General features: G+C 38.9%; 1 protein-coding gene across 1 annotated transcript in view; it reads left to right on the top strand.

The window, feature by feature from the left end:
- Positions 1-1,738: 1,738 nt before the first annotated feature.
- Positions 1,739-27,781, top strand: part of LOC139459827 (potassium channel subfamily T member 2-like) — a 172,383-nt gene continuing 146,340 nt past the window's right edge. The window contains exon 1 of the mRNA XM_071241523.1: positions 1,739-2,990. Coding sequence (XP_071097624.1) covers positions 2,827-2,990 — 164 coding nt within the window. The 5' untranslated portion in view covers positions 1,739-2,826. The remainder of the gene's footprint in view (positions 2,991-27,781) is intronic.

Raw genomic sequence — 27,781 nt, 5'->3', positions numbered from 1 at the left:
ATATTGTTCATTGTTGCATTAAATCAAAACTCATTTTCATAAAAAAACTTTATTGGAGTACAGTTTAATTATGGTTGTGGTATTTTGCAGCATTTCCACATTATGGGTCTGGCATGTTGTATGTTGTGTGAGACAGACAGGAATACTTTTTTAATGTTTGCTTTTCAAAGGCTAAATAAATTTAGAATTCAAAGAACTGTCTTTTTGCTTCCACGGTGACTGACTCGATAGATTCTGTTAACAAATTGCAGCTGTGAGAAAAACAACTCAAGTAAATCGACAAGTGGTGCCGGATATCAATCTTGACTAGTCATTAATGAAAAACAACATTAGTTTTTTAAGAGATCATTTATATGTTTTTATTATTTTATTGGTTTTTTTTCAATCCTGAAAAACAACAAAGTCAACCAAGTTATAACATTCAACATATGATACTATCTCTTTTATAAAATGTTATATCAACTATTCTGCCATCATGTATTGTAATATTTAGGTTGAAAAATCAATGTGCAACAGATTGGTCATTATGCCTCGGGCCATGTTTTTAAGTTTTATGATGTACCGAGTTTTATGCTGGCCAAATAACTTGGGTCTGGCTAAATAGACAATGGTGAAGCTAATCACTTAATTAGCTTTTGCTTGATGTTGTTTGGGTCCATTGGCTTGGGTAAAAAGTATGTTAATTCAGTGTAAGGTGCAGAATGTTTCAGTAATAAATATATGTATTTACCTCGATAAAGGTGTCGTTCAATTTAAGAGATAACTAACTGTAGCCTGCCTGTTTCACCATTTGTAAACATTGTTGGACACCTGTAGCCAACTTAAATTTGCTGTCTGCTGTATAGGTTTGTAACCTACATCTAATAAGTATACCATGTGACGTGCTACTCCATGTATAAATCTGTAATATCATGTACTGAATTGAATAAAAAAATATATAAATTTAAAAAAAATAAATTATGAGATAACTGCAGTGGCAGATTTGTTTTTTATTGTCCCAACCCCTCCATCATTGATAGATTAGAAAAACAAGAAGATACTCGTACAACTACGAAGGTCATACAAAATTATACTATGGTATGCTATGTAATAACTGATCAGAGGTATTGTATGCAGTGTCTTCCATCTCCTATAAGGACAAAGTATACATGTTACTTCAAAACAATACACATCGTGAAATAAAGACACTCTTAGTATTTACTTTTCAAATACACCGACCAGCCCCAATATTTATGCAAAACAAAATAATAAAAATAATAAACACCCTGCACTGTGAACAGTATCTGCAGTTACAAAAAACTAAAATTATTTAGCTGCACCAACTTTGGTTTTGTTATCGACTGACCCATGCTAATTTGCAAGTGAGGAATCGGTAAAGCATAAAATCTAAAAAGTGTGGCCTTGGACTTTTCCTGACAAATAACACCCACATCACCTCGACATAAACACAGCGAGCTAATGTGTAATAATCACTGTGTAAATGTTGAACCGTTTTTGCAATTAGATTCACATGGACATTGAAATATATTTCCCCTCTGGAGTCCAAAACATTTTAATTCGGTAATGAATTTCCTTTCCCTTCACCGAGATAATGAATGAAAACTCATTACCCACTCTGATTTCCTGGCTTCTATGTCCAATCCGCTCGCATTGTGTACTGCCCCGAGCACCATAGAGACATACAGTACCATTGAATAGCGATATATCTGGCATGATCGAGAGAGGCGTGATCGAGAGAGGGATGCACGGTCGAGTTCTGGCTCTGCCCACAGATGAGTGCACTACTGATGATCTGGCATGGCTCACCAACATCTGCGAAGGTTATTGAGTTGAGAGCATGGTGATGACAGTCACCACAGGTGAGAGGAATGAGGGACCCCAGTTCATCATACCCAAGACTCCTGCAGTCTTAAGCTGAGTGTGTTCTAAAAGGATTGATCAGTGGTTGTTTCATGTGAGATGTGAATCTTGTCATTAGTCATTGATGGATGAACTGATTGGCCACTTTCTGTGCTAGTTCAACTGGAGTTGCAATGTTTGTCAGTAGCTTTTACAGCTTCAAGGACATTGCTTACTAGGAAAATCATTATTGAATGTATTATTTACTTACCACACAGCAGATATGGATCGGTTGAAAGACGACAGAGAGTGTTAGAGACTGATTACAACAGTGTATTCGAGATGGTTTCCGTAAACAAGAGACGTGATCGTCTCTTATACACTGTCACGAAGCAGATGTGTCTGTCACGCTAGTGTTGTATTGACCACAATCAGCTGTGATTAGCATAGACTGGTGTAATGATACTCCCAGGTGCATTAGGCCCAATGTTCCGATCACAGAACACCCAGAACAGGTTAGCTACCAATCACCATCCAACCTCTGACCTTTATTCACGATTGCCCAACACTGCCCATGTTGATGAGAGAGTGTCCATTGATCCGGGCTCCTTCGGACAAAGGAACCTGGTAGTGTGAATCATTCATGATATTGTAGTGTTTTGCTTGAGTGCCACGGGAATCTGTCCATGCTGCTGAGCTTCAGCAGTCAGGGGTAGCATGGCTTGTAACAGGTCTCGACCGGTGTCTTCTCAAATGTGATCAACACTACGTAGTGCAATGCAGAAGGATTCATCAATACTGGGGCGGTGACAGGTGTGAAGAGAGCTGCCAGCTCTCTCGTGTCACAGAGCTACAGTATATAGGCATACGTACCAGGAAAGATGCGTGAAGTTTCTGTAGACCACATGAACTCGTATTTCTTTGGGGACAGCTGACATCACCTGTTTCGCCTATTGGTGGACGAGCTCTGGCTTCCCACCTCAACCCATGTCGTATGTGTGGTTCTACCGGGGCAGAGGAAAATTCTCAGCCGAATTACAATCCATGAAAGAGCGAAACTACCCCAACCTCCACCCCAACCTGCGCCGGCACCGCAAGAGTGGTGTTGTGGGGTTGTCGGACAGCTTTGATACTATTCCACCTCCTCCTCCGTAAGTTGTCACCGGCTTTCTTTTGAATTATTTGCATTTGTTTACAGCAACTTTATTGAATCCTTTGATCGATATGAAATTATGGTGGGTAAATGTTATTGTTGACAACAGCTGTGTAGTGTGGAGGTGTTTCTACTTTGTCTCACTCCATATTTTGTTAAGATATGGACTAAATCATGACATTGTTTTGCTGTGGAATTTGAATTAATTACCTGTTAGTACTTTGTTGAATTCTTTGATCGATATCAAATTGTGGTGGGTCAATATTATTGTTGATAACAGATGTTGGAGATGTTTCTACTTTCTCTTCTTCCATATTTTGTTACATATGTACTCAGTCATACTCAGTGTTGCCATGGTATTTGCTGCTTAATGCAGACAAAAAATAAAAGCAGTGGCTGTATATAATGTAAGCAGCAGCTGGGTGCTGGTGACAGATGAATTAGATACAATTCAGAAACTCGCCTGATGTTTGAATCCTTATTCGATAAAGCAAACACCTAGGGCTGTTGAAATAGTTCAGTGGTTGGAATGCAGGGTTGCAGGGGACACACGCACCTTGTTGTCAAAGACCTATGTCATCATTATAGGACAGCTGACAGCTGTTGTTGATAGCTTTTGACAATTAGGGTCGTATTGGAAATACCCAGATGAATCCCTTGAAATAGGTCAAAACACTAGTTTGTAGTATGCAGCAGTACCCTAACGATCACAAAAGTTTTTTTTAAATTGGGAAATTTTTCTTACACATTTTGGCCAGCTTAACGTATGTGTGACTTTTTTTCTTTCTCTTTTTTTGTGACTCTTCGTCCTATTTTTTAACCCAGAGTTTTGTTGTCTTTGTGGAGATTACTGCCCAGGGTCTGCTCTTTCCACACATACCATACTGTTATTATTTTTTTTAAGTATTAGGGCTTACCGATAGACAGTTTAACATCACCAAAAAATTTAAATTTTTTTATAACATCAAAATAGGGACATGATTTTTGTGGTTTTGATATATTTTAGTGATACTATCAAATTTAAGTTTACCCGAACTTTCCATTATCTATAACACATGGTATGGTTTCCAAAAGGGTCACCTGACCAGCCCCTAATGCATTATGGTTGGAAATTACATTTGAACCCAGTTTGGACATGCAGAGGATATGTTTGTATCAGGGCTTGGACGGGTAATTTGGGTACACAGATCCTGTGGGTACTGCGAAGGACCCGGGTACCCACAGGACTCCCCGGACCCATGGTTAGTCACATGATATATTGTTTAATGACAAAAATGATCTAGAACTCTATGGTTACACTACATGTCAATAATATTCATATTTCTTTCTGACTATGCACCCATTCCTTCTGACCTGAAAAGGTTTGAATAAAGATAAAACTTCAGTCAACTTCAATGTATGCTTGACCAGATAATTTTACACGTGTATCTAAATACATTTTGCCAAGGCTACAGTCAGGCTATTCCCAATCAGACATTTTGTTCCAAACTCACTTTGTGGCTTGGGTAGTCTGACAGAATATCCCCTTTGTTTAAACTCCTTGCTCTGCCTCTTGGGCAGGTTTTGTTCAGGTTACCTGTAGATTTGTCTAGTGTAAGCTTCTTCATACTTCATAACAATAATACAAGACGACTATGCCGTAAGGGGCAACTAACGGGATCGAGTGGTCAGGCTCGCTGACTTGGTTGATACATGTCATCGTATCCTGACCCATGAAGATCCGGGGTAGAATAGGCCCACAGCAACCCATGCTTGCCGTAAAAGGCGACTATGTTTGTCATAAGAGGCAACTAATTGGATCGGGTGGTCAGGCCTGCTGATTTAGTTGATGCATGTCGTCATATTCCAATTGCATAGATTGATGCTGATGATGTCAATAACTGGATTGTCTGGTCCAGACTTTCCACATTCCAACACACCCTCACAATGTCATTGAGCTTTTCAGATTTAATTCAGTTTTGCTTTTAACAAAAAATAATTGTACAGCAAAACATCCATAGAATGTTGAAGAATACCATAGAATATGAAAAGTGTGATAGTAAAACTAGAGTGTTGTGGATCAGTTTTATTTTGGGCGAAATGCTTTTAGAATGTGATATTGGTGATGCTTCGCAAAATGTAAAATGAATTGTTAGCATAATAAATATACCATCATGATTCACAGGACGACCAAGAGCAGTTTGTAACATTACAGTAAATACTGATAGCTCTCTTTCCACCTGTCTGTCTGTGTGGGTATGTCCATCCTTCACTGTCTCTTCTCTACTGAGTAATAATTTATTCATAGTGTATAATGACACCTCCCTCCGTTAGTATTCAATAAATTGCTGATATTTTATTAACCATTCACAAAGGGTGTCATGAACTGATTTTGATGATCCTGTTCACAATGTCCTTGCATCCCGTGTGTGGAATATAATGGCTGAATAATATGAATGTCAATATGTCAGAGGGCATCAAATATTCAATCCTACCCTCTATTATTTCCAGTCCCTCAGTATAATGTTTCATTCCTTTCCTCTCTCCATCCCTAACCCGATTTCTTTATTTCTCTCTCCATCCCCAACCCGATTTCTTTATTTCTCTCTCCATCCCTAACCCGATTTCTTTATTTCTCTCTCCATCCCTTACCCGATTTCTTTATTTCTCTCTCCATCCCTAACCCGATTTCTTTATTTCTCTCTCCATCCCTAACCTGATTTCTTTATTTCTCTCTACATCCCTAACCCGATTTCTTTATTTCTCTCTCCATTCCTAACCCGATTTCTTTATTTCTCTCTCCATCCCTTACCCGATTTCTTTATTTCTCTCTCCATCCCTAACCCGATTTCTTTATTTCTCTCTCCATCCCCAACCCGATTTCTTTATTTCTCTCTCCATCCCTTACCCGATTTCTTTATTTCTCTTTCCATCCCTAACCCGATTTCTTTATTTTTCTCTCCATCCCTAACCCGATTTCTTTATTTCTCACTACATCCCTAACCCGATTTTTTTATTTCTCTCACAATCCCTAACCCGATTTCTTTATTTCTCTCTCCATCCCTAACCCGATTTCTTTATTTCTCTCTCCATCCCTAATCTGATTTCTTTATTTCTCTTTCCATCCCTAACCCGATTTCTTTATTTCTCACTACATCCCTAACCCGATTTCTTTTTTTCTCTTTCCATCCCTAACCCGATTTCTTTATTTCTCACTACATCCTTAACCAGATTTCTTTATTTCTCTCTCCATCCCTAACCCGATTTCTTTATTTCTCACTACATCCCTAACCCGATTTTTTTATTTCTCTTTCCATCCCTAATCTGATTTCTTTATTTCTCTCACCATCCCTAACCCGATTTCTTTATTTCTCTCTCCATCCCTAATCTGATTTCTTTATTTCTCTTTCCATCCCTAACCCGATTTCTTTATTTCTCACTACATCCCTAACCCGATTTCTTTTTTTCTCTTTCCATCCCTAACCCGATTTCTTTATTTCTCACTACATCCTTAACCAGATTTCTTTATTTCTCTCTCCATCCCTAACCCGATTTCTTTATTTCTCTTTCCATCCCTAATCCGATTTCTTTATTTCTCTCTCCATCCCTAACCCAATTTCTTTATTTCTCTTTCCATCCCTAACCCGATTTCTTTATTTCTCTTTCCATCCCTAACCCGATTTCTTTATTTCTCTCTCCATCCCTAACCCGATTTCTTTATTTCTCTCTCCATCCCTAACCCGATTTTTTTATTTCTCTCTCCATCCCTAACACGATTTCTTTATTTCTCTTTCCATCCCTAACCCGATTTCTTTATTTCTCTATCCTTCCCTAATCCGATTTCTTTATTTCTCTCTCCATCCCTAACCCAATTTCTTTATTTCTCTTTCCATCCCTAACCCGATTTCTTTATTTCTCTTTCCATCCCTAACCTGATTTCTTTATTTCTCTCTCCATCCCTAACCTGATTTCTTTATTTTTCTCTCCATCCCTAACCCGATTTCTTTATTTCTCTCTTTCTCCTTCACTTTTCACTTTCTGCCCTATATCTGTTTAATTTGTCTTGGTCTCCTCTCTCTCTCTCTCTCTCTCTCTCACTCCCTTGTCCTTCCTACCTCTGCCCTCTCTCTGCCCCTCCAATTCTCTCCCTCCATCTCTCTCACTGAGACACTCTACACCTCCCAAATTCCAGTATCTGTTTTATTTTGCCATTATTTCAACTCTTACTACAATCAGTTGCATGTTTTTTCATCAACAAATAGCCAGCAAAGTTAATAATTGTGAAAGCATTTGTCACTGCAGTTTGTAATTCGATGAACCTCAATCGACCATGAGGTATTTGGGCCCTGGGGGATGAGAGATGAAGAGTTGTGCATGTTTCATGGACAGAGTCAGGAGTCCTGGAGTCAGGGAATCCCATTTGAATCAATTATAGCAATATTCAGGCAACACCATGTTAAGTATTTGGACTTCTTAAGGGATACAGAGGATAATTATTTGTTAACTGGATTAAAGAGTTTCGTGTATTTACTAGATTAATGTGTATGATTGGGGTGGAGTGGGGTTGGAAGGTCAATAACATGCTTTGTACCTAGACTGACAGATGGTCCCCGATGTAAAGTTATGTACGAGTGAAATACATGTTATTCTATAAAGGATTGAGTCTTAAGGAACCAGCAAGTCACAGAATTTAAGGCTAGATCTGGATGAGAATAGGATGAGTATTGGCTGCTAGAGCTGAGGAGGGAATGAGTATAGGCTACTGGAGCTGAGTGTGGAATGAGTATAGGCTACTGGAGCTGAGTGTGGAACGAGTATAGGCTACTGGAGCTGAGTGTGGAATGAGTATAGGCTACTGGAGCTGAGTGTGGAATGAGTATAGGCTACTGGAGCTGAGTGTGGAATGAGTATAGGCTACTGGAGCTGTGTGTGGAATGAGTATAGGCTACTGGAGCTGTGTGTGGAATGAGTATAGGCTACAGGAGCTGTGTGTGGAATGAGTATAGTCTGCTGGAGCTGAGTGTGGAATAAGTATAGGCTACTGGAGCTGAGTGTGGAATAAGTATAGGCTACTGGAGCTGTGTGTGGAATGAGTATAGGCTACTGGAGCTGAGTAGGGGATGTGAATAGGCTGCTAGAGCTGAGGCTGCTGGAGCTGAGTAGGGAATAAGTATAGGCTCATTCACTCCCATTTAAACAATACCATGCAATATTTTACTTTTTGTCTCAATGGCGTTAAGTTTTGTTTTTGTTCACCTTGATGTCATTGATAAGGGTTTTCGTGGGGTCTTTGTCCATCGTCTGTCCATTTATCCATCTAAGATATATTAGAAAAAAGCTTATCTGATTATTAGTCTATTAAACAAAAGTAAAAATATTAGCACATCCTCATTCCTTAAGTGTTTGTCAATGGAGGGGCGGTCGGGTAGCCTAGTGGCTAAAGCATTTGCTCATCACCACGAAGACACGGGTTTGATTCCTTACATGGGTACTATGTGTGTCCCCCGCCGTGATATTGCTGGAATATTGCTAAAAGCAATGTAAAAAATACTCACTCACTCACTCATGTCAATGGATAAAGGTGAGCTTCTGAACCTCTGTACACGGGCTATTCACTGAGTATTGTCCCAACTGTCATTGTTAGGCCACTTTATGCAATGTTTTACCCATATAAACATTGTACTATTTTCCGAATTGAAGCTTTGGGTAATAAAAGTTGATGTTTTATCATTATGAAAAAGCTTCTAAAGAAGTGGTTTGTAAATCAAATATTTGACGCTTAACAATGCATACAAATACAAATGTTATTCCTTGAGACAATTTGACTTCTCTTCTCTTCTTTGGGGGGCATGGTTGGCCCAGTCATCCAAGGCGCTGCGATTCACTGTGCAGAGTTGCGTTCCTTGAGCACACCAAAAACCTATGAATGTGGGTTCGAATCCCGGTTCGCTGCGATTATGTTTCTAGGTTTGTCAGCACCATACCCGTGCTCGTGGGCTTCACCAAAGTGGTAAACATCTAAGACCTTCAACACTTCGGGCTTTCCTCCCACATTAAGCTGACACGCCGTGATATAACTGGAATACTGTTAAAAGCAGAGTTAAACCCAACTCACTGACTCTTCTTTGGTGCAATGTTTAATAACACCGTTTTGCAGGGTGCCCAATAAACTCGACAGAGTGATACATGGCCCTTTATAATTAAGGCTAGTTAATGTACAGATTGTCAACATGCCTAGGATTGGAGGGCAAAAAAAGAGGAAATGTCAGGGCTGATTTTAGGTTTGTTTTGTAAAGAAGACTTTTAAGATAAAAAAGAAAATTGTCCAAAAAATTCAATGTCCTTGAACCTATCTGTCAAACAAAAGATAGATTGGTCTGGGTTTTGGTTAAAAAGGAGGACCTATTTATGTGAGAAGGTGAAGAAAAATACATCTAAACTTGAGTGATTTCTGGAGTCAAGTGAAATTAATCTTGGGCTTGGTGTCCATATTTCAGTTTTTGTGGCTCTGTCACAACACTGCCTTGTGACAACCAGTTGGGACTCACTCACTCACTCACTCACTCACTCACCCACCCACTCACTCACCCACCCACCCACCCACTCACTCACTCACTCACTCACTCACCCACCCACCCACCCACTCACTCACTCACTCACTCACGCACAACCTTGTGAAAAACTGCCATGATGGTGTGTACAATATGTTGCTGTTGTTGGCGCTGTTGCTTTTGTTGGCGCTGTTGCTGGTGCTGTTGTTGGCGCTGTTGCTGTTGTTGATGCTGTTGCTGTTGCTGCTGAGCAAAAGCAAGTTGCATAGCGTGGTGATGTGAGATGGCACTGTGAGTGTTTGTAGCGGTAGCATGATTAAGCAATTCAGAGACAGGTCATATGATGCAGTGGAAGCAGGAAAAAAAGGAAGGTTTTGCTTTCAATGATTCAGAGAAAATTGTTTTAATGGCCTGGTTGGGATTGACCAATCTGGGCCAAATGCTAATGTCAAACACATTTTATTTTCAATTGAAGGTCCATATTTTGATAGAATGGAGAATACGTTACAGCTATGAAATGGTATAAAAGATATCTGTTATTTGGTAACTGTTGTTTTATTTAGATTGCTAATAATAATTTGATTGAATATCTTATCTGGATAGACTTTTAAGATAAATCTAACGTACATGCTTCAAATGCTTAGCAATCATACAGCACCCAACTCCTTCACATCCAAATGGACAGTGGGATTATGTGCATCCGTATTTATTAATTGTGGACACACTATTTGGCATCCAGTCAAACCTGGTCCAGCACTCACACAAGTTTGGCCTTGATTTGATGCCACTTGAGTTTCTTCATTCCAGCTTGATATAGAACCAGGCAGGACCAGAGTCTCATGAAAAGGATTAGGTAAAACTTGGACAAGGCTAAAATTAAATCATCAATATGTTTCTAGGCAACTGAATGAATTAGACAGTATATCACATCTTATTGTTGATTGGGGATTAACTTATCAAGGTATAGGGGATTACTTTCCTGGCGCTGAAAATTGATGTTGAATAAAAGCGACAAAACCCTTTCTACGTTTATAGGAATTCGCTGCTAAAGGCTGCGTGTTCACTACTATTCCAACTATATTATGAGCATGTACTTACGATTCACTATCAAATAGCGATGATATCTAGAGTTTGCGAAAAGGTGAGCTTATCCTTCTTCACTTGTGAAGTCAAATGTTAACCTGAAATACATGGTAACATATGGTACAAGTAAAATAGGCATATGCTTCAGACATCGTTTTGGTCACTGATGCTTCAAATAGGGACGGGGCGGTCTGGTAGCCTAGTGGTTAAAGCGTTCGCTCGTCACACCGAAGACCCGGGTTCGATTCCCGACATGGGTACAATGTGTGAAGCCCATTTCTGGTGACCCCCTCCGCGATATTGCTGGAATATTGCTAAAAGCGGTGTTAAACCATACTCACTCACTCACTCACTCACTCACTCAAATAGGGATGTGTCCTCCACAAGATAATATTTGTATCAAGAACGTTGGTTTGAGGTGCAATGTCTTATACAGACCAAAGTTCTACTTTTGTAGAGCTCTTTATATCTTTTAAACCAAAGTTCTATTTGTGAGACTGCTGTATATCTTTTGAACCAAAGTATATTTGTGTAGGGCTATGTATATCTTTTGAACCAAAGTATATTTGTGTAGGGCTATGTATATCTTTTGAACCAAAGTGTTATTGGTGAGATTGCTGAATATCTTTAAAACCTGAAGCATCTATCCATCAAGAATTCTGTATACCTTTCAAACTGTCCAAGATGTGTTTGTGAGACTTCTCTATATATCTTCAGACCAAGTTGTCATCGATATATCTTTCTTGGGCTTTGAAATCAAGTGATATTGCCAATTAACTTTCTTCTTAATTGGATGATTCAACTCAGCCTATCAATATTTTGGTAAACTGTTCTCATTTTGTTTTGTTTGTTTGCTTGTTGTTTAATGCTACATTCAGCAATATTCCAGCTATATGACGGCGGTCTGTAAATAATCAAGTCTGGACTGATTTTGTTTGTGAGAATGTCTGTCATAGATTACAACTCTATTACAGGAGGCTTGTCCCAACATTCAAACTTAGATTCTTTTGTCAAAAAGATAAGGTATCCAACTGCAGGATAATATCTCAGTGGGCTTGCTCTAAAAAACACACAAGTCTACAACAAGCAGCCACACACACATGCATGCAAACAGCTATATAAGTGCAAAAATCTTGAATGTAACATTAAACCCCATTTTACCCCACCTCTAATGATATTATAATACATAAATAATCGAGCCTGGACCAGACAATCCAGTGATTGACATCTTCAGCATTGATCCACACAATTGGGATGCCATGACATGCATCAACCAAGAAATCGAGCCTGACCACCTGATGACGTTAGTTGCCTCTTACGACAAGCATAGTTGGCTTTTATGGCAAGCATGGGTTACTCAAGACCTATTCTAACCCGGATCTTCACGGGTCTCAAATGACAAGCATGAAGGACAGGGGACCTACTCCAACCAGAAATTCCTTTCATCAAAGTCTGGCAAAACAGGAAACTTCAGTCCTGATAGTGTTAGAACAACAAAGCAAATATGAAGAAAGGTATCTGTGTTCAGAGTTCTCTTATTTCACAGAGTTCTTGTTTCACAGAATTCCCATTTCGCAGAACACCTATTTCACAGTAATCTTACTTCGCAGAGCTCCTATTTCAAAGAACTCCTATTTCACAGAGCTCTTATTTGACAGAGCTACTATTTCACAGAGCTCTTATTTCACAGAGCTCTTATTTCGCAGAACTCCTATTTCACAGAACTCCTATTTCACAGAACTCTTATTTCAGAGAACTCATATTTCACAGAACTTCTATTTCACAGAGCTCCTATTTCATAGATCTCTTATTTCACAGAACTCTTATTTCACAGAACTCCTATTTCACAGAGCTCTTATTTCACTGAACTCCTATTTGACAGAACTCTTATTTCAGATAACTTCTATTTCACAGAGCTCTTATTTCACTGAACTCCTATTTGTCCGAACTCCTATTTCACAGAACTCTTATTTCAGATAACTTCTATTTCACAGATCTCCTATTTCACAGAGCTCTTATTTCACAGAACTCTTATTTCACAGAACTCCTATTTCACAGAGCTCTTATTTCACTGAACTCCTATTTGACAGAACTCTTATTTCAGATAACTTCTATTTCACAGAGCTCTTATTTCACTGAACTCCTATTTGTCCGAACTCCTATTTCACAGAACTCTTATTTCAGATAACTTCTATTTCACAGATCTCCTATTTCACAGAGCTCTTATTTCACTGAACTGCTATTTCACAGATCTCCTATTTCACAGAGCTCTTATTTCACAGAACTCTTATTTCACAGAACTCCTATTTCACAGATCTCTTATTTCACAGATCTCCTATTTCACAGAGCTCTTATTTCTCAGAGCTCTTACTTCACAGAGCTCTTACTTCACAGAACTCCAATTTCACAGTTCTATTACTTCATAGAACTCCATTTTCACCTCTATTTCACAGATGTCTTATTTCACTACGCTCTTATTTCACAGAACTCCTATTTCACTGAACTTTTATCATAGTTCAGAGTGATACTTAGCTTCTCGTGTTCAGGTTGTGTTTATAGATGTCTATATTTGTGTTCATTGTGCAACACAAACTGTCATGTATCGGGGGACTTTAGCAACATAGTTTTAGTCAATCTTTGTATCACATCCATGTTTTACACATAATACTGTATCTTAGTATTTTGGCCGCACCAGTATGAAGAGGTGTAGCCAAAATACTAAGATATAGTATTATGTATAAAAAATGGTTGTTAATTACCACTGTACAACAGAAGTGTATGACATGTTAGAAATGGAGGGGACACATGTTTTTATTGAGTTGCTAAAAAATGAACACAGCAAATAGAAAGTAAGCTGTTGTCATATGGATGAATGGTATTTCTATATCATGTTCAAATATCGAAGACTGTGAAAATCCTGGTTAGAATTTGTCTTCAGCAACACATGCATGTCTTAAGAGGTGAGGGGTGGTCAGGTAGCCTAGTGGTTAAAGCGTTCGCTCGTCACGCCGAAGACCTAGGTTGGATTCCCAACATGGGTACAATGTGTGAAGCCCATTTCTGGTGTCCCCCGCCATGATATTGCTGGAATATTGCTAAAAGTGGCGTAAAACCATACTCACTCACTCACTTAAGAGGTGACCTTGCTTGTCTTAAATGGTGACTATGCTTGTTGGAAGGGGCGACTATGCATGTCGTAAGAGGCGACAATGCATGTCGTAAGAGGTGACTATGCCTGTCGTAAGAGGCGACAAAACATGTCGTAGAGGTGACTATGCTTGTTTTAAGAGGCGACAATGCTTGTTGAAAGAGGTGACGATGTTTGTTGTAAGAGGTGATGATGCTTGTCGTAAGAGGTGACAAAAACGATCAGGTGGTCAGGCTTGCTAACTTACTGAACTCAGCCATATTCAAGCTGTATGATGGTGGTCCGTAAAAAAATTGAATCTGGACCAGACAATCCAGTGATTGACTTTGTGTGCAGTGATCCACTCAATTAGGATACGATGACATGCATCAACCAAGTCAGCACCAGCCTGACCTCCCGATCCCACCTCTTATGACAAGCATGGGTTACTGAAGACTGATTCAATCCAGAATCTTTGAGGGGGTCCATGTGAATAAGAAAACTTGCATCATTGTAATTCAAGAGTTAAAAAACTAGGCAAAGATTGTTTTACAAGGGATTAAACATTTCTCTGTGCTCAAAACATTGCAGTTCTGTCCAAAATATTTGTTTGTAGTTTCACATTGTGGGTATTTCCCTGAATATATCCTCACACTGCAGTATATCATCCCACCTGCCACAGTACCAGTTAATACTGATGTATATCGTGTTAGCCGATATCCATTTAGCACCACCGTTGTAACAATGCCAGATGGTGTAGTGATTATCTCTTGCTAATTTCCATATGTGGCAAGGTATCTTTACAAGTCTCCAAAGTCTGACCAAAAGCTGCCAGATGATGTCAGATATATACCGTATTCGACGTAATAAGCGCCCAGGGCGCTCTCAAAATTAGAAATAGGGGACTCTTATTAGAATAGTATTTTGGTGAAAAAAAGAGAGTTGAAAGATAAATTTCATGGTTTATGCTGACGGCATGAAATGTTTATGTACGAGAGATATATTTTTCCTGAATTTAATTGCCCATAATCAAGGGTACACATAACACACGATTATTATACAGGAATAAATAAGTCGTGTGTACATTGATCAATCGGAAGGGGTGCTAATTGGGATTTTTCACCAGCCAATATCTTAGCAAATGTCGCTGGGCGCTTATTACGTCGTATACGGTATATGTGATGAGGGAGATAGGGAAATAAGCAAGTGATAACTGATTTATCCTTCAATAAAGGAAGCCATGGAGCGTTACACAAGGTCTTGAAGAACCAAATAAACATGTGACTGATATGCATAACAATGGCGTCTTGCTGCTCCTCATGACACTTGATAACTTGAAATACCCTGACAGCAGGTATAACAGACTGACAGACGCCTGCCATGTTAGGGTTGCAAGAAAAGTATAAATATATGATAAAAACAGTTCATATTATATTTTTCATTTTCATACCTCACTTATCAAGATGCTAGTACAGTAAACTACGTTTGTTACGAACACAGTTATAACGAACTGATGGAATAGCAAACTATTTCTTGATCCTGTCCATTTGCAGTATGTATGTTGTATATATTAACATCAAGAACCATTTATTCAAATTAGGCTTGGATTGTTAGATCTAATGATAAATGAAGGAAGGAAAACGTCCTCTGAAAAGTCGTAGAGGTTGTGCCGATTATGTCATTCAGCTATAGAAAATGAAATTCAATGTACTTTTGTGTGTCCTTATTATTGTTATCTAAGAAGAAAGTTTATACCAGAATGCTATCTGTCAAATTACCCTGTACCTGCTTTAATTTCTCTTCTTTCTTCAAAAGATTATGCTGTCGCATTAAAACTGGACATATATGTTAAAAAGTCAATTCAGAAACAGAAACAAATCGTTAAACATGAGTATATATCCAAATATGGAAAACTACTTATTTGTAACTCTCTTGTATTTGGGCCGGAGGCCTTACATGCAATAAATATCTTTGACTTTGACATATGCGTATAACGAACTGCTAGTACAGTAAACTATGTTTGTAACGAACACGCTTATAACGTACTGATGGAATTGCAAACTATTTGCAATAAATATCTTTGACTTTGACATATGCGTATAATGAACTGCTAGTACAGTAAACTATGTTTGTAACGAACACGCTTATAACAAACTGATGGAATTGCAAACTAATTGCAATAAATATCTTTGACATTTGCGTATAACGAACTATGGTTATAAGAAATTAAAATTAGTGGTCCCTTTGAATTCGCTACAACCGTAGCTTACTGTGTCTGCAAAAATGCAGTTCATTTGTTCCCTGAACTGTGGATCCCTATGCATTCCAGTTGTCGATTGAAGTGGGATGACCTCTGCCCTCTAAGAGGTGAAAGTTCAAAAGTATGTCCTCCAACAACACTAAATGTAAGAAGGATTCACCTCTGCTTTATATGAGAAAAAAACAACCTATTCTGGCTACGGTACCAGGGTATTATTGATTGTTTGTTTGTTTGTTGTTTAACGCCGCACTCAGCAATATTTACAGCTATGTGATGGCTGTCTATAAATACATGAGTCTGAGCCAGACAATCCAGTGATTGACATCATGAGCATCGATCTACGTAATTGGGATACGATGACATGCATCAACCAAGTCAGCGATCCTGACCACCCGTTACTGTTAGTCACCTCTTAAGACAAACAAAGTCACCTTTTGCGTCAAGAATGGGTTGCTGAAGACCTATTCTACCCCGGATCTTCACAGATCGTGTGTTATTGAGTATCCATGTTCCAGTGTTATGGGGTATACCTATTCATGTTCCCATATCAGATGCTGATACTCACATTGACCTATAGAAATGTTAAATGTTCACTTTCCAGATCGTGTTTCATCAGATTATGTTCCAACAGAGTGTCTGTATTGACCTGGATCTTCCTGTTCTGCTATTAGTGAGTTCTGTTGTTTACACTACACTCAGCTATACGCCAGCTAGGTGCCAGTGGCTAGGAAATAATCAAGTCTTGTCCAGATAACCCAGTCAGTGATATTATGAGCAATGACCGTGCCATCAAGGTAAAACACACAATCAACCAAGTCACCAAGCCTGAACGCCCGATCCATGCTCTTGCCTCATACGACCAGAGGGAGTGAGTGAGTGGTTTTATGCCGCTTTTAGCAATATTCCAGCAATATCACGGCGGGGGACACCAGAAATGGGCTTCACACATTGTACCCATGTCGGGAATCGAACCTAGGTCTTCGGTGTGACGATCGAACGCTCTAACCACTAGGCTACCCGACCACCCCTCATACGACCAGAATAGGTTGTACCAATGGTGGGGCCTATGCCTGGAGTCCCACCTGGGAACTTTGACTCAGTATCTTGAATGTAAGGTGACAGGTAAAAGTAATAAAATTCAAGCTTTAATTTTGACCCAGGAATTCTGTCTGGGGCAGGATAGATCCATATTACCGTAGCCTTACATTTTGTAGCAATTTTACCCCCTTAATAAAAAATCCGAAAAAATATTAAATGAGAATGACAGGTGGTTTTTTTCAAACCTCTGATGTAATGATCAGTATGACAATACAAAAAGAATCAAAGGGATATTTATAGGACTAAAGCAGAATCATTTTACATTATTGCATTAGGAGCATACCGTATTTTCCTAAGTATAGTGCACACTTTTTTTCCAAAAAACACAGCTGTGTAGAAGGGTGTGTGCATTATACACGAAATAATGAGTTTTGATGTTTTTTACCCCATGGAAAGACATTACCGTGAGCACGTAACACCGGAAATACCATGTCAACAAATCCATACTGAAGTACGTAAATTAATCATGTAATCTGCTAGAGGGGGGGTGCGCATTATACATGGGTGCGCACTATACTCAAGAAAATACGGTAATAGTTCTGTGAAAATAAGTAAATTTTAGATTTATGATTTTTTTAAGGACCCAAACCAGGCCAATTTTTATCATATACCGATCAAAAAATAAACTTTTAAGATGATTAATAACCCTGTACAAAGCATATTTTTTTTTTTTTTCATTTTTATTTTATCTACTACCAACCAAATTTTTTTCTATCAAAATCCATAAACCCGTCTTATGCTTTTCACAACTTATGAGCTTGCCAAAAAGAATGTGAAAAGACTCTTTGGCCCATTGTGTACTATCATACCCTGATTGTGTGTACTGGTATTCATTATTTCAAGAGTGAGAGAGTGAGTGAGTATGGTTTTAGGCCGCTTTTAGCAATATTCAAACAGTATCATGGCGGGGGACACCAGAAATGTGTTGCACACATTGTACCCACATCGGGAATCGAACCCAGGTCTTTCGGCATGACGAGCGAACACTTTAACCACTAGACTACCTGACTGCCCATATTATTTCAAGACCTGAAATGAGGATTGAGTGGTTCCAATAATATACTCTTTTGATCAAGTGAGATAGTTATAAACGAATGCAGGATGACCTCCTCTTTAATATTGCGGGGAATGGTAATACACTGTACAAGCCTTGTCTGAAGTTTGGACATTTTATGAGATTTATTTCCATGAAGGCGCCCTGATTCGCTGTGCAGAGTTGCGTCCCTTGGGCATGCCAGAAACCTATGATTGTAGGTTCGAATCCCGGTTCGCCCCGATTATGTTTCTAGTTTTGTAAGCACCATACCCGTGCTCGTGGGTTTCACCTAAGTCGTAAACGTCTGAGACCTGCATCACTTCGGGCTTTTCTCCCACATTAAGCTGACACGCCATGATATAACTGGAATACTGTTAAAAGCGGCGTTAAAACCAACTCACTCACTCACTCATCAGAGTGGCGCATGTCTGTCTCACTTTGTGCTTTCCTCCCACATCAAGCTCATTTACAGACATTTGCCATGTTAACGGATCAAATCTCAGACTGGAAATGTATGGTTAATGACACAACCCAATTAGTTCAATTTTGTTGTGACAACATTTCACCAACTTTTAAGAAATATCAAATATTTACAAATCAAAGTAACTAATTTGTTTAAAACAAAATTTGTTTGGGTGACATTCTCCTTCACAAACCAACACATGTGTTTGTTAATTTTGGAAATGAAACGAAAGTTGATGAAGAAAGTCGAAAGGGTGATGAAGGTACGTTAGTTATCAGTTATGTAGGTCTTCATTTCCGAGGCTTTCATCTCTAACTAGCTCTCATCTTTGTGTGACTCCATCCTTGTTGTCTACATCATCATTAGCCCGACTTCCCAGCCTCCGTACAGACTGTTAATGTTGACATTAGAAGCTCATCTACATGCTCGTGTATACGCTGTTTCCCCGTGGATTTCACACAGACAATACACCTGCATGGAAGGGGTTTGTAGATGTAGATGATGACTTTCCATTTTCCCGAAAAATATTTTAATGATGTAATTATAAAACTCACATGGCAACTGTATTAAAAACTGTCTGTTACATTACATATTTTCCCGCCCAGCATAAAAAATTCAGTTACGAATTTAAAAGAAACGTCAGGAAAATTTAAAAACTTGTAATCTGCATTATCTGCATTATCATGTCTAGTGATGTTTCTCAAATTTTAAATTTGTATTGGCCGAGTTTAATTTTTATGATCTGCTCTGATAATTTCCCTGAATTCGTTGATGGGATAGATCTAAGTTGCAATTTTTTTTCTGCAGAAGACAAACACGTTTTTATTGCAAATGTTGGGATTGTGTTTGCGTTGGTGACGTTCTTCATTCCGATTCACATTATAGACGGGGTATATAAATTAGAATTTTGAAGGCTTGTACAGGGGGGTAGCCTTATACATGGGGTCGCTTTATAGACGGCGATATACGGTACGATCCGCCTTCAGCAGCCCTGATTTCTGTATGTGGTTTTTGTTGTTCCTAACAGTTTCTTTGGTAATCGTACCATCGGGATTATGGTTGAACTGTATTTTTGTTTTTTATAATGTTAAATGTTGTACATTGTCAATAAATGAAAAGAATTTTAGTTGTAAGTATTACCTGACCCTACCTGGGTACCACCCCCTATTACCTGACCCTACCTGGGTACCACCCCCTATTACCCGACCCTACCTGGGTACCACCCCTATTACCTGACCCTACCTGGGTACCACCCCTATTACCCGACCCTACCTGGGTACCACCCCCTATTACCCGACCCTACCTGGGTACCACCCCTATTACCCGACCCTACCTGGGTACCACCCCTATTACCCGACCCTACCTGGGTACCACCCCCTATTACCCGACCCTACCTGGGTACCACCCCCTATTACCCGACCCTACCTGGGTACCACCCCCTATTACCCGACCCTACCTGGGTACCACCCCTATTACCCGACCCTACCTGGGTACCACCCCCTATTACCCAACCCTGCCTGGGTACCCACTGTAGGCTCAAGTTTTGGGTACAATATGTCAGGCATGTCTGTCAAAAAGTATTCAAATACACATATAAAACGATCTGGTCATGCATACACTGAAGATGACGGCAGCTTTATCTTTATTGAAAGATATAAAAGTCAGGAGGAATGTGTTCACAGTCAGAAAGAGATGTGAACATTAGTGACTTGCAGTGTAGTTACCATGTAGTTATCGTGAATTTTGTCATAAACATATGACATGACTTAACACGGGTCCGGGTAGTGCTGTGGGTCCCCGGGTCCTACTCTGAGTACCAACTGGACCCATGCAACCTGTCCCAGCCCTACTCCAAGCACACTCTTTAGAATAATAAAACATAGATAGATTGACAGAGATAAATTTCACTATTGTTCTGTGAACAGTGCTAGAAATATGCAGCTGCGTGTATTCTCGTGGCCTCTAGACTTCCTGTCAGGCCTGTTGTTTAAAATTTGCATCTCGATTTATTCGTCACAATTAGCTACATTTTTTTTAAACAAGGGCCTAAAAATTCAGTCAGGGCCGACAGCGTGTGGATCCTGATGGCAGCATGTCAATTTTTTGTATTTGGATCTCTGTCTGTAAAGCAATTGTAATGCTGCAGACAAGAGGGCATTCAGTAATTTTCTCTTTGATTGCGTAATGGCAGACGCCATCATTGCCTGAATTTGTATACAGTCATGTAAAATTCATGGAGGGATTACAGAAATGTCCACTGGCCTGTATCAAAGTATTCCACTGTTGCTTTGACAGGTGCTGTTAAGGTTTTTATTGTATTATTTACTGTTGGAAGTAAAAAATATGTTGATTGTTGTGCAAATTTTGAACTGCCAACTTCAGTAGTTTATAATGGATGTGGTGTTCACATGTTGAATTTGAATTATCAGTCAGTTGGGGAGTCGGGATAGATGGTCGTACTTCAATAATGAAAGAATTTGTTTTTGTATATGTCATATGGATCCAGATGTCATATGGACCCTTCAATCAGCCACTAACTTGCAACCATGGATGCATCAAGGTTACAGCAAAGACGTAGATATGTGGTTACAATGACTTCACATTGTGGTTCTCCTCATAGACCTGATGTAAAATGTGTGCAAATTGAATTATTGTTGAAAGATTATTGCACAAATTTGAATTATTTGGCGATCACAGATTTTTACACTGATTGACTGACTTGAGATCCAAGAAATTAATGTAAACAATATTAAATAAAATAGGAACACACTCGGGATAATTGAAATACCATCTTAAAAAACAAACAAACTACCTTTTCCACATCACGGTAATGTGAGCAGCAGTAGTAACAAGTACACAAGTCATTCAAAATTTAATTTCAAGATTTACAGTATGTCATTATAGAACTTCAGTTAACAACAGTTCAAGTTTTGCCCTGAATACAAAAGAAATCCCATCGTTCTAAACCTGTTGTTTGTGTGGCCGTCCATGATGGTGGTCATCATGGTGAGGTGTGGTGAGGTGAGGTGAGGTGAGGTGAGGTGAGGCGAAATGGGGTTTAACGTCACATCCAAGATTATTGCACTTATATGGCGACGTGCATGCGTGTGTGTGTGTGGCTGCTTGTACTAGTCCGGACTGATGCCGATTATATAGTGCTAGCCCACTGAGATACCATGCCACAGTTTAACATGAATACCCAACTCAGACACAGTATACTGACTCCGAGCCGACCAGTCCTTGCTTAGTCCCTTAATGCCGAGCGCCAGACTGGGTAACAACAAGTACCATCTTTTGACATCTTTTGGTATAACACGGCCGGGATCGAAACCCCGACCTTCCACTCTCGGGGCGGATGCTCTACCACTAGACCACGGAGGCTGTCCTGGTCATAATGAGTTGGCATGTGCATTAGCAGGTGCTACTGTTGTTCAGTTAAAATGTAGGCTTGTTCTTGACATTAAAAAATCAATTACGAATAATTCCTAAACGGTTTCTTTTGGCAGCGCCAAATGTTAAAAGTAGGTACCTAAGTGGTAGAAGCCCTATATCATTATTATACCATCTTGATGATGAAACACATGGTGCAGGTCCCTCATACAGTGGTTAGAGTGCATTGTGTTAGATCTAGTAATGGGTGCTTTTGTTGTCAGAACAGCTCCCAAAGTGGTGTTCCTGGTCATGTTCAGATATGTGGTCATCTTAATCATCTGCCCTGATGGGCTGATTCTGGAGTACATTGACAGTACTGTTCTTGCTACCATATACTTGTGTAGCAGGGCATAGAGTCATCCCACAGATGACATGCTTACCTTGTCAGTTTGCTGATGGGATTAACCTCTTTGGTCATGTGGACAAGGCGTCCGACCTCTGATCAGAAGGTCTGTGGTTCGAATCCCATCACGGGACTCGGAAATTTTATGGCCGCTACACTTGTATTCAGTCAGTCTGTCTTTTGCAACCATTTACTGAAAAACATTGATCACGAAACTTGCTACAATATTCTTCCATTCAGTGAGTCTGTCTTTTGCAACCATTTACAGGAGGACATTGAATACTTTACTTGCTACCATATTCTTGTATTTAGGCACTCAGTCTTTGCAACCATTTCTGTTGTAATAGATCATCATAATTTTGGTCTGTTAATAGATTCCAGGTATGTGTGTGTTGGTCTTCACATATGCCAGGTGTTTCAGTTATGTATGAGGGAAACTCTGGTGGTTATGGTGTAGACTTATCTCGTCAACAACCAAGGTTCATTTCCCCGGATCTTCACAGGTATCATAATAGTATGGGGGTATGACACTGAATAATCAAAGATGCCATTACTCTCAATATTCATCAGTATAAGCAGAACTGCTTGACCTTGTTGGGATTCTGGGCAAGAGTATAGGTCCCCAGCAACCTGAGCTAAGAGGGACTGGGTGGTCAAGCTTGGTGACTTGGTGGATGCATTTCATCGTATCCCAGTTGTGTGGATCAATGCTCATGACTCATCACTGGATTGTCTGGTCCAGACATGATTTAATAATTTCATGATACTTTCATATGGCTTGGATATTGCTGAGTGCGGCCAATAAATAAAGAATACTTGAAGTCATTGTTTCAGCAGCCTCCACCCCAGCCTCTAACCCCCATTCTCTGAAACCACACAGGAATGTTTTTTCTTCGTGTTGCTATTAACAAAAGTCCACATCTCCGTCAAGATGATACCATGGGAAAAATAAGTGGCAAGAGTTGAGAGCTCATGAAGTATTGTCTGAAAGGTTCAATCTTGATAAACTGACATGTACCATTGTTCTCTCCTGCTTGTGACATGTGAGGGTCTTGATTTTGGAAACATGACTTCTCTTGGGAAGCTTCTAGTTTTGCAGTTGTGATTGAGTGTCAGTTTCTACAGCAATGACACAGTTATAGGCAGACTCTGCAGTGTTATAGATGTACAACAGGGTTGCAATTAAGACTTCAGTATGTTTTTGTGTTTATGAAGGCATAAAAAAATGGTCTGCAGTGTTCTTGTACAAGAGAGGAGTAATTAAGAATTGACTTCATAATTTCTGTTTGGTTGTTGTTTAACATCGCACTCAGCATTATTCCAGCTATTTGACGACGGTCTGTAAATAATTGAGTCTGGACCAGACAATCTAGTGATTAGTTTTTATGTTTATACCTCCTTGAACTAATGTGCACATTTTGATACACGAATTTACAGAGTGTGTACACTAGGTTTCACGTTTATTCCTCTATAAATGCAGAAAATATGACAGCCGTGAAGATCCGGGGTAGAACAGGTCTTCAGCAACCCATGCTTGTGGTAAAAGGTGAATATGCTTGTCGTAAGAGGTAACTAACGGGATCAGTGACTTGGTTGAAGCATGTCATCGTATTCCAATTGATGTCGGTCAGTGGATTGTCTGGTCCATGCTCGAATATTTCAGACTGCTGTCATGTATGCTGAGTGTGGTATTAAACAACAAACAAACAAACAAACATTGAACTTCAGAGAGGTGGTTCGTAGAATTGCTCATGCTGTCCACCAATGACCACACTGATCAATGCTGCTTCAACCAACACTCATACGACTCAAGTCAAACAGAAATAGTCCCTAAAAAAACATTCGCCTAAATATGTTAACTTCAAGGAGCTAACTGCATGTACACGAATGACTGTTTTTTCATATTGATTACAGCCTGTGTTATTCAATTAAAAGCATTTGAATTCTATAAACATTCCGCTGTACTTTTCAAATGTCTTGACCTATAGATTTTTCGTGGGCCAGAGTAGCTAATATCCTGCAAGACTGAAATGTGTTCTTGAACAATTAGAGATGTAAATCTACTGATCATGAAGCTTCTTGATGATGCATGTTTCTGGGCTACTTGCCTCAAAGCGATCTTAGCGCTGCGATGATCGCAAGCCTATGTTAAAGTATGGGACTTACGATCACCTCAGCGTTAAGATAGCTTTGAGGAACGAGGCCCTGGTGTGTGTTTTTGTAGCCCGAGATACCTCAAGATGTTGGGCAATTCATGTCACACGCCCACAACTCATCCCAAAGTGAACAGAGCCAGACGATGTTGTATTGATCCTAATAGAGACGTGAGATGAGGTTGGTCTTCCAAATTAAGCCATAATCGTTAATTATGACATTTTCACCTGTGCCAGGGTGAGCCACGTTCCTCAAAGCAATCTTAACGCTAAAGATGGTCGTAACTCCCATACTTTAACACTGGCTTACGATAGTCGTAGCGCTAAGATTGCTTATGGAACGGTGTCCAGGTCATGAAGTTATGGAGACCCTTTTATTATTTCGACGAACACTTATAATTATATCTCTGGCTGAAATTATTAATGATTAATATAGAAGTACCTTTCTCTGTCTCTATTTGGAATTTATTTAAATGTAAAGAAATCTGTTTTTCCATCCTGCCAATATCCTCAAAAAAGCAAAAACATCAGATGTAATAATGACAAAGAGTATTTAAATGGAATAATTAAATTTTCATTGTGTTCATTGCAATTCCAGCATTCTGTTTGGCTGAATTGGACACGTGCTTTTACATTAATTTCCCAATGAACTTTGAAACATAAGCAACACCCACCAAAACGGACTACTTTTATTACAATGGAGTGTCGGGGAATCCCATATTACAGACGAGGGAATTCCCTTTCTGTTCACCAGTATCATCATACACAGGACGTTTTAGCGAAATTTACGTATATTTATCATGCAAACCAACCTTCAAAGGGAAAGGCTGAGAAGGAATGAAACTGCAAACATGCAACTCACTCACCTGTTGTTTTTTTCTCTCGCCTTGGTCCCACAAATTTTATATCTTCGGGTTTAATTTTTAACCCACTTAGTAGGCATGTCTAGTTATGTGCATAAATTAAACAATCACCTGATTCATGTCACACCAAAGTATGTATTCCTACGCCAGGAAAGTTTTTTCAATCTCGTCATATGGCTATGTTTCTCGTTATTTAGCTCCCATGTGACGTCATTCCAACCTCACATCCCAATAAGATTCGAATGACGTCAACTGGATGCTGGATGAAGCAATACAGTGATGTGGGAGAAGTGATAATTGCACTGGTGCACATACGATTTATATGTTTGGGGATGGTAAATATCCTGTATTTATATGAACTCGGTTATTTGTTATGCTATAGATAGTAAATGTACATACAAGTGAAGCCAGTTAGAATTAGTTAATGTAAGTTAAGCCAGCTGTGACATTTAGAAAGGAATCCAATAGTTGTTACAGGAGAGTGGGTACAAGGTAATGTGTTTATACAATAGATGACATAAAAAGGCTGATACAGTCAAGTCTTGTTAATCCAACACTAATTTTTCCAACAATTGGCTTTGAGATCCAATAAAATCTGTGCTATTTATACCTGTTATCCAATAATCCCGCACTCTGACTCCTACATGCCTATTTTGCAACAAATTACTGAAATACTGTTAATCCAACACTGATCTGTGTAACCCATGGTCATCATGGCTGCCTGCAAGTTCACACCCTGTGTTTTAATGTGAGACTAGTCGGCCAGTATAGCTGCATATTACAACGGTCGCAAAGATAAGCTTACTTCAAACAAACAATTAATGCTTAAAATGAACAAAATAGGATTTAAAAAAATCACATGTTTTTCATTTTTTATTACAATGTGTTTGTATAGGTGTGTAGTTGTTCCATTTTCGATCACAAACGTTGATACAACTTAATTTTGTTTATCCGACATACTCCTTAATCTGACATAATGATATGCAACCAACCATGTATGTAGATTAATATTGAATATCTGATACAAAGAATAATTAATGAGTAGTGGAGAAAGATATTATGTAGAAATATATTAATATGTATGGAGTGATGATATACATATTTATTCATATTATCAACATTTATCTCTTCATGTTTGTCATGTTTATCACATAATGTAATCAAACAAAGTTCACATTTTCACTCCTCAGTTTATTCAAATTTACCGTACTCATTTTAATGAATTATGTTTTACTTATTTTTGTTCAGTGCAGATTGATATTTGGCAATAAAACATTGATGTTTTGTGGTCTTAAGGATGTCTTTTGTTTTGAAGATGTTCTTTGGCACTATAAATCATTGACTTTATTTATTTTTCTTATCATTCTGCACTTGTATGACACTTTTCTTGATCATTTAAGTAACATTCAGTTAATGGGGCCACTTAGAGCATTTAAGTGAATCAATCAATGTCGGCATGTTTTAGAAGGATATTGCTAATGGGTTATGTAATCTTTAAGAGTGTTTTCAAACACGCTATTGATGGAGTTATTTCCTGGGTTTTCAAGATTGTTAGGTTTTTAGATGTTTATTGATTTTCTGCCAATTACCATCATTAGAAGTACAAGCAATGGGGGAGTTCTCACAGACTGGTTACACTGAACAACCACTGCCTCTATATTAGTACTTGTTTCAAGCTTAATTTCATTTTCAAAGAAAGAAACTTGCATTGAAAGCACTTGTAAGATTTCCTGGTAATTTGTCAGAGGAAGTGAAGACTATCAAGGGCGCACAGTTAGAAGGTTTCAATAGAGGGTTGTTGAATGTTATCGACTGTTATATTGTAACTGTGTGTTCTGCTCTACTGTGCTCAACCAACAGTTGGCTTTCTTGTCTTTAAGGCAACAATTTGCCATGCAGAGTTGCGTCCCTTAGGCATGCCAGGAACCTATAATGATGGATTTGGTAACTGGTTCATCTTATTGTTTCTAGGTTTGTCAGCACCATTAACATCCTATTATATGCCACCAAGTATTAATGGTCAGTTAATCTGAGAGCAATTCATGTCAGGTGATTATTTTATGAATATCTGTATATATACCAGGCAAACTGATAAGCTTGTTACTGTTATATATATATACTATCATCAAGTATTAATAGTCAGTTAATCTGAGAGCAATTCATGTCAGGTGATTATTTTATGAATGTCTGTATATATACCAGGCAAACTGATAAGCTTGTTACTGTTATATGTATTTATATATACTATCATCAAGTATTAATGGTCAGTTAATCTGAGAGCAATTCATGTCAGGTGATTATTTTATGAATGTCTTTATATACCAGGCAAACTGATAAGCTTGTTACTGTTATATATATATACTATCATCAAGTATTAATGGTCAGTTAATCTGAGAGCAAT

The sequence above is a fragment of the Haliotis cracherodii genome, unplaced genomic scaffold (genome assembly GCF_022045235.1).
Source record: "Haliotis cracherodii isolate W230 unplaced genomic scaffold, xgHalCrac1.p SCAF_13, whole genome shotgun sequence".
NCBI lineage: Eukaryota > Metazoa > Mollusca > Gastropoda > Lepetellida > Haliotidae > Haliotis > Haliotis cracherodii.
This window is presented reverse-complemented; position numbering and strand designations above follow the sequence as displayed.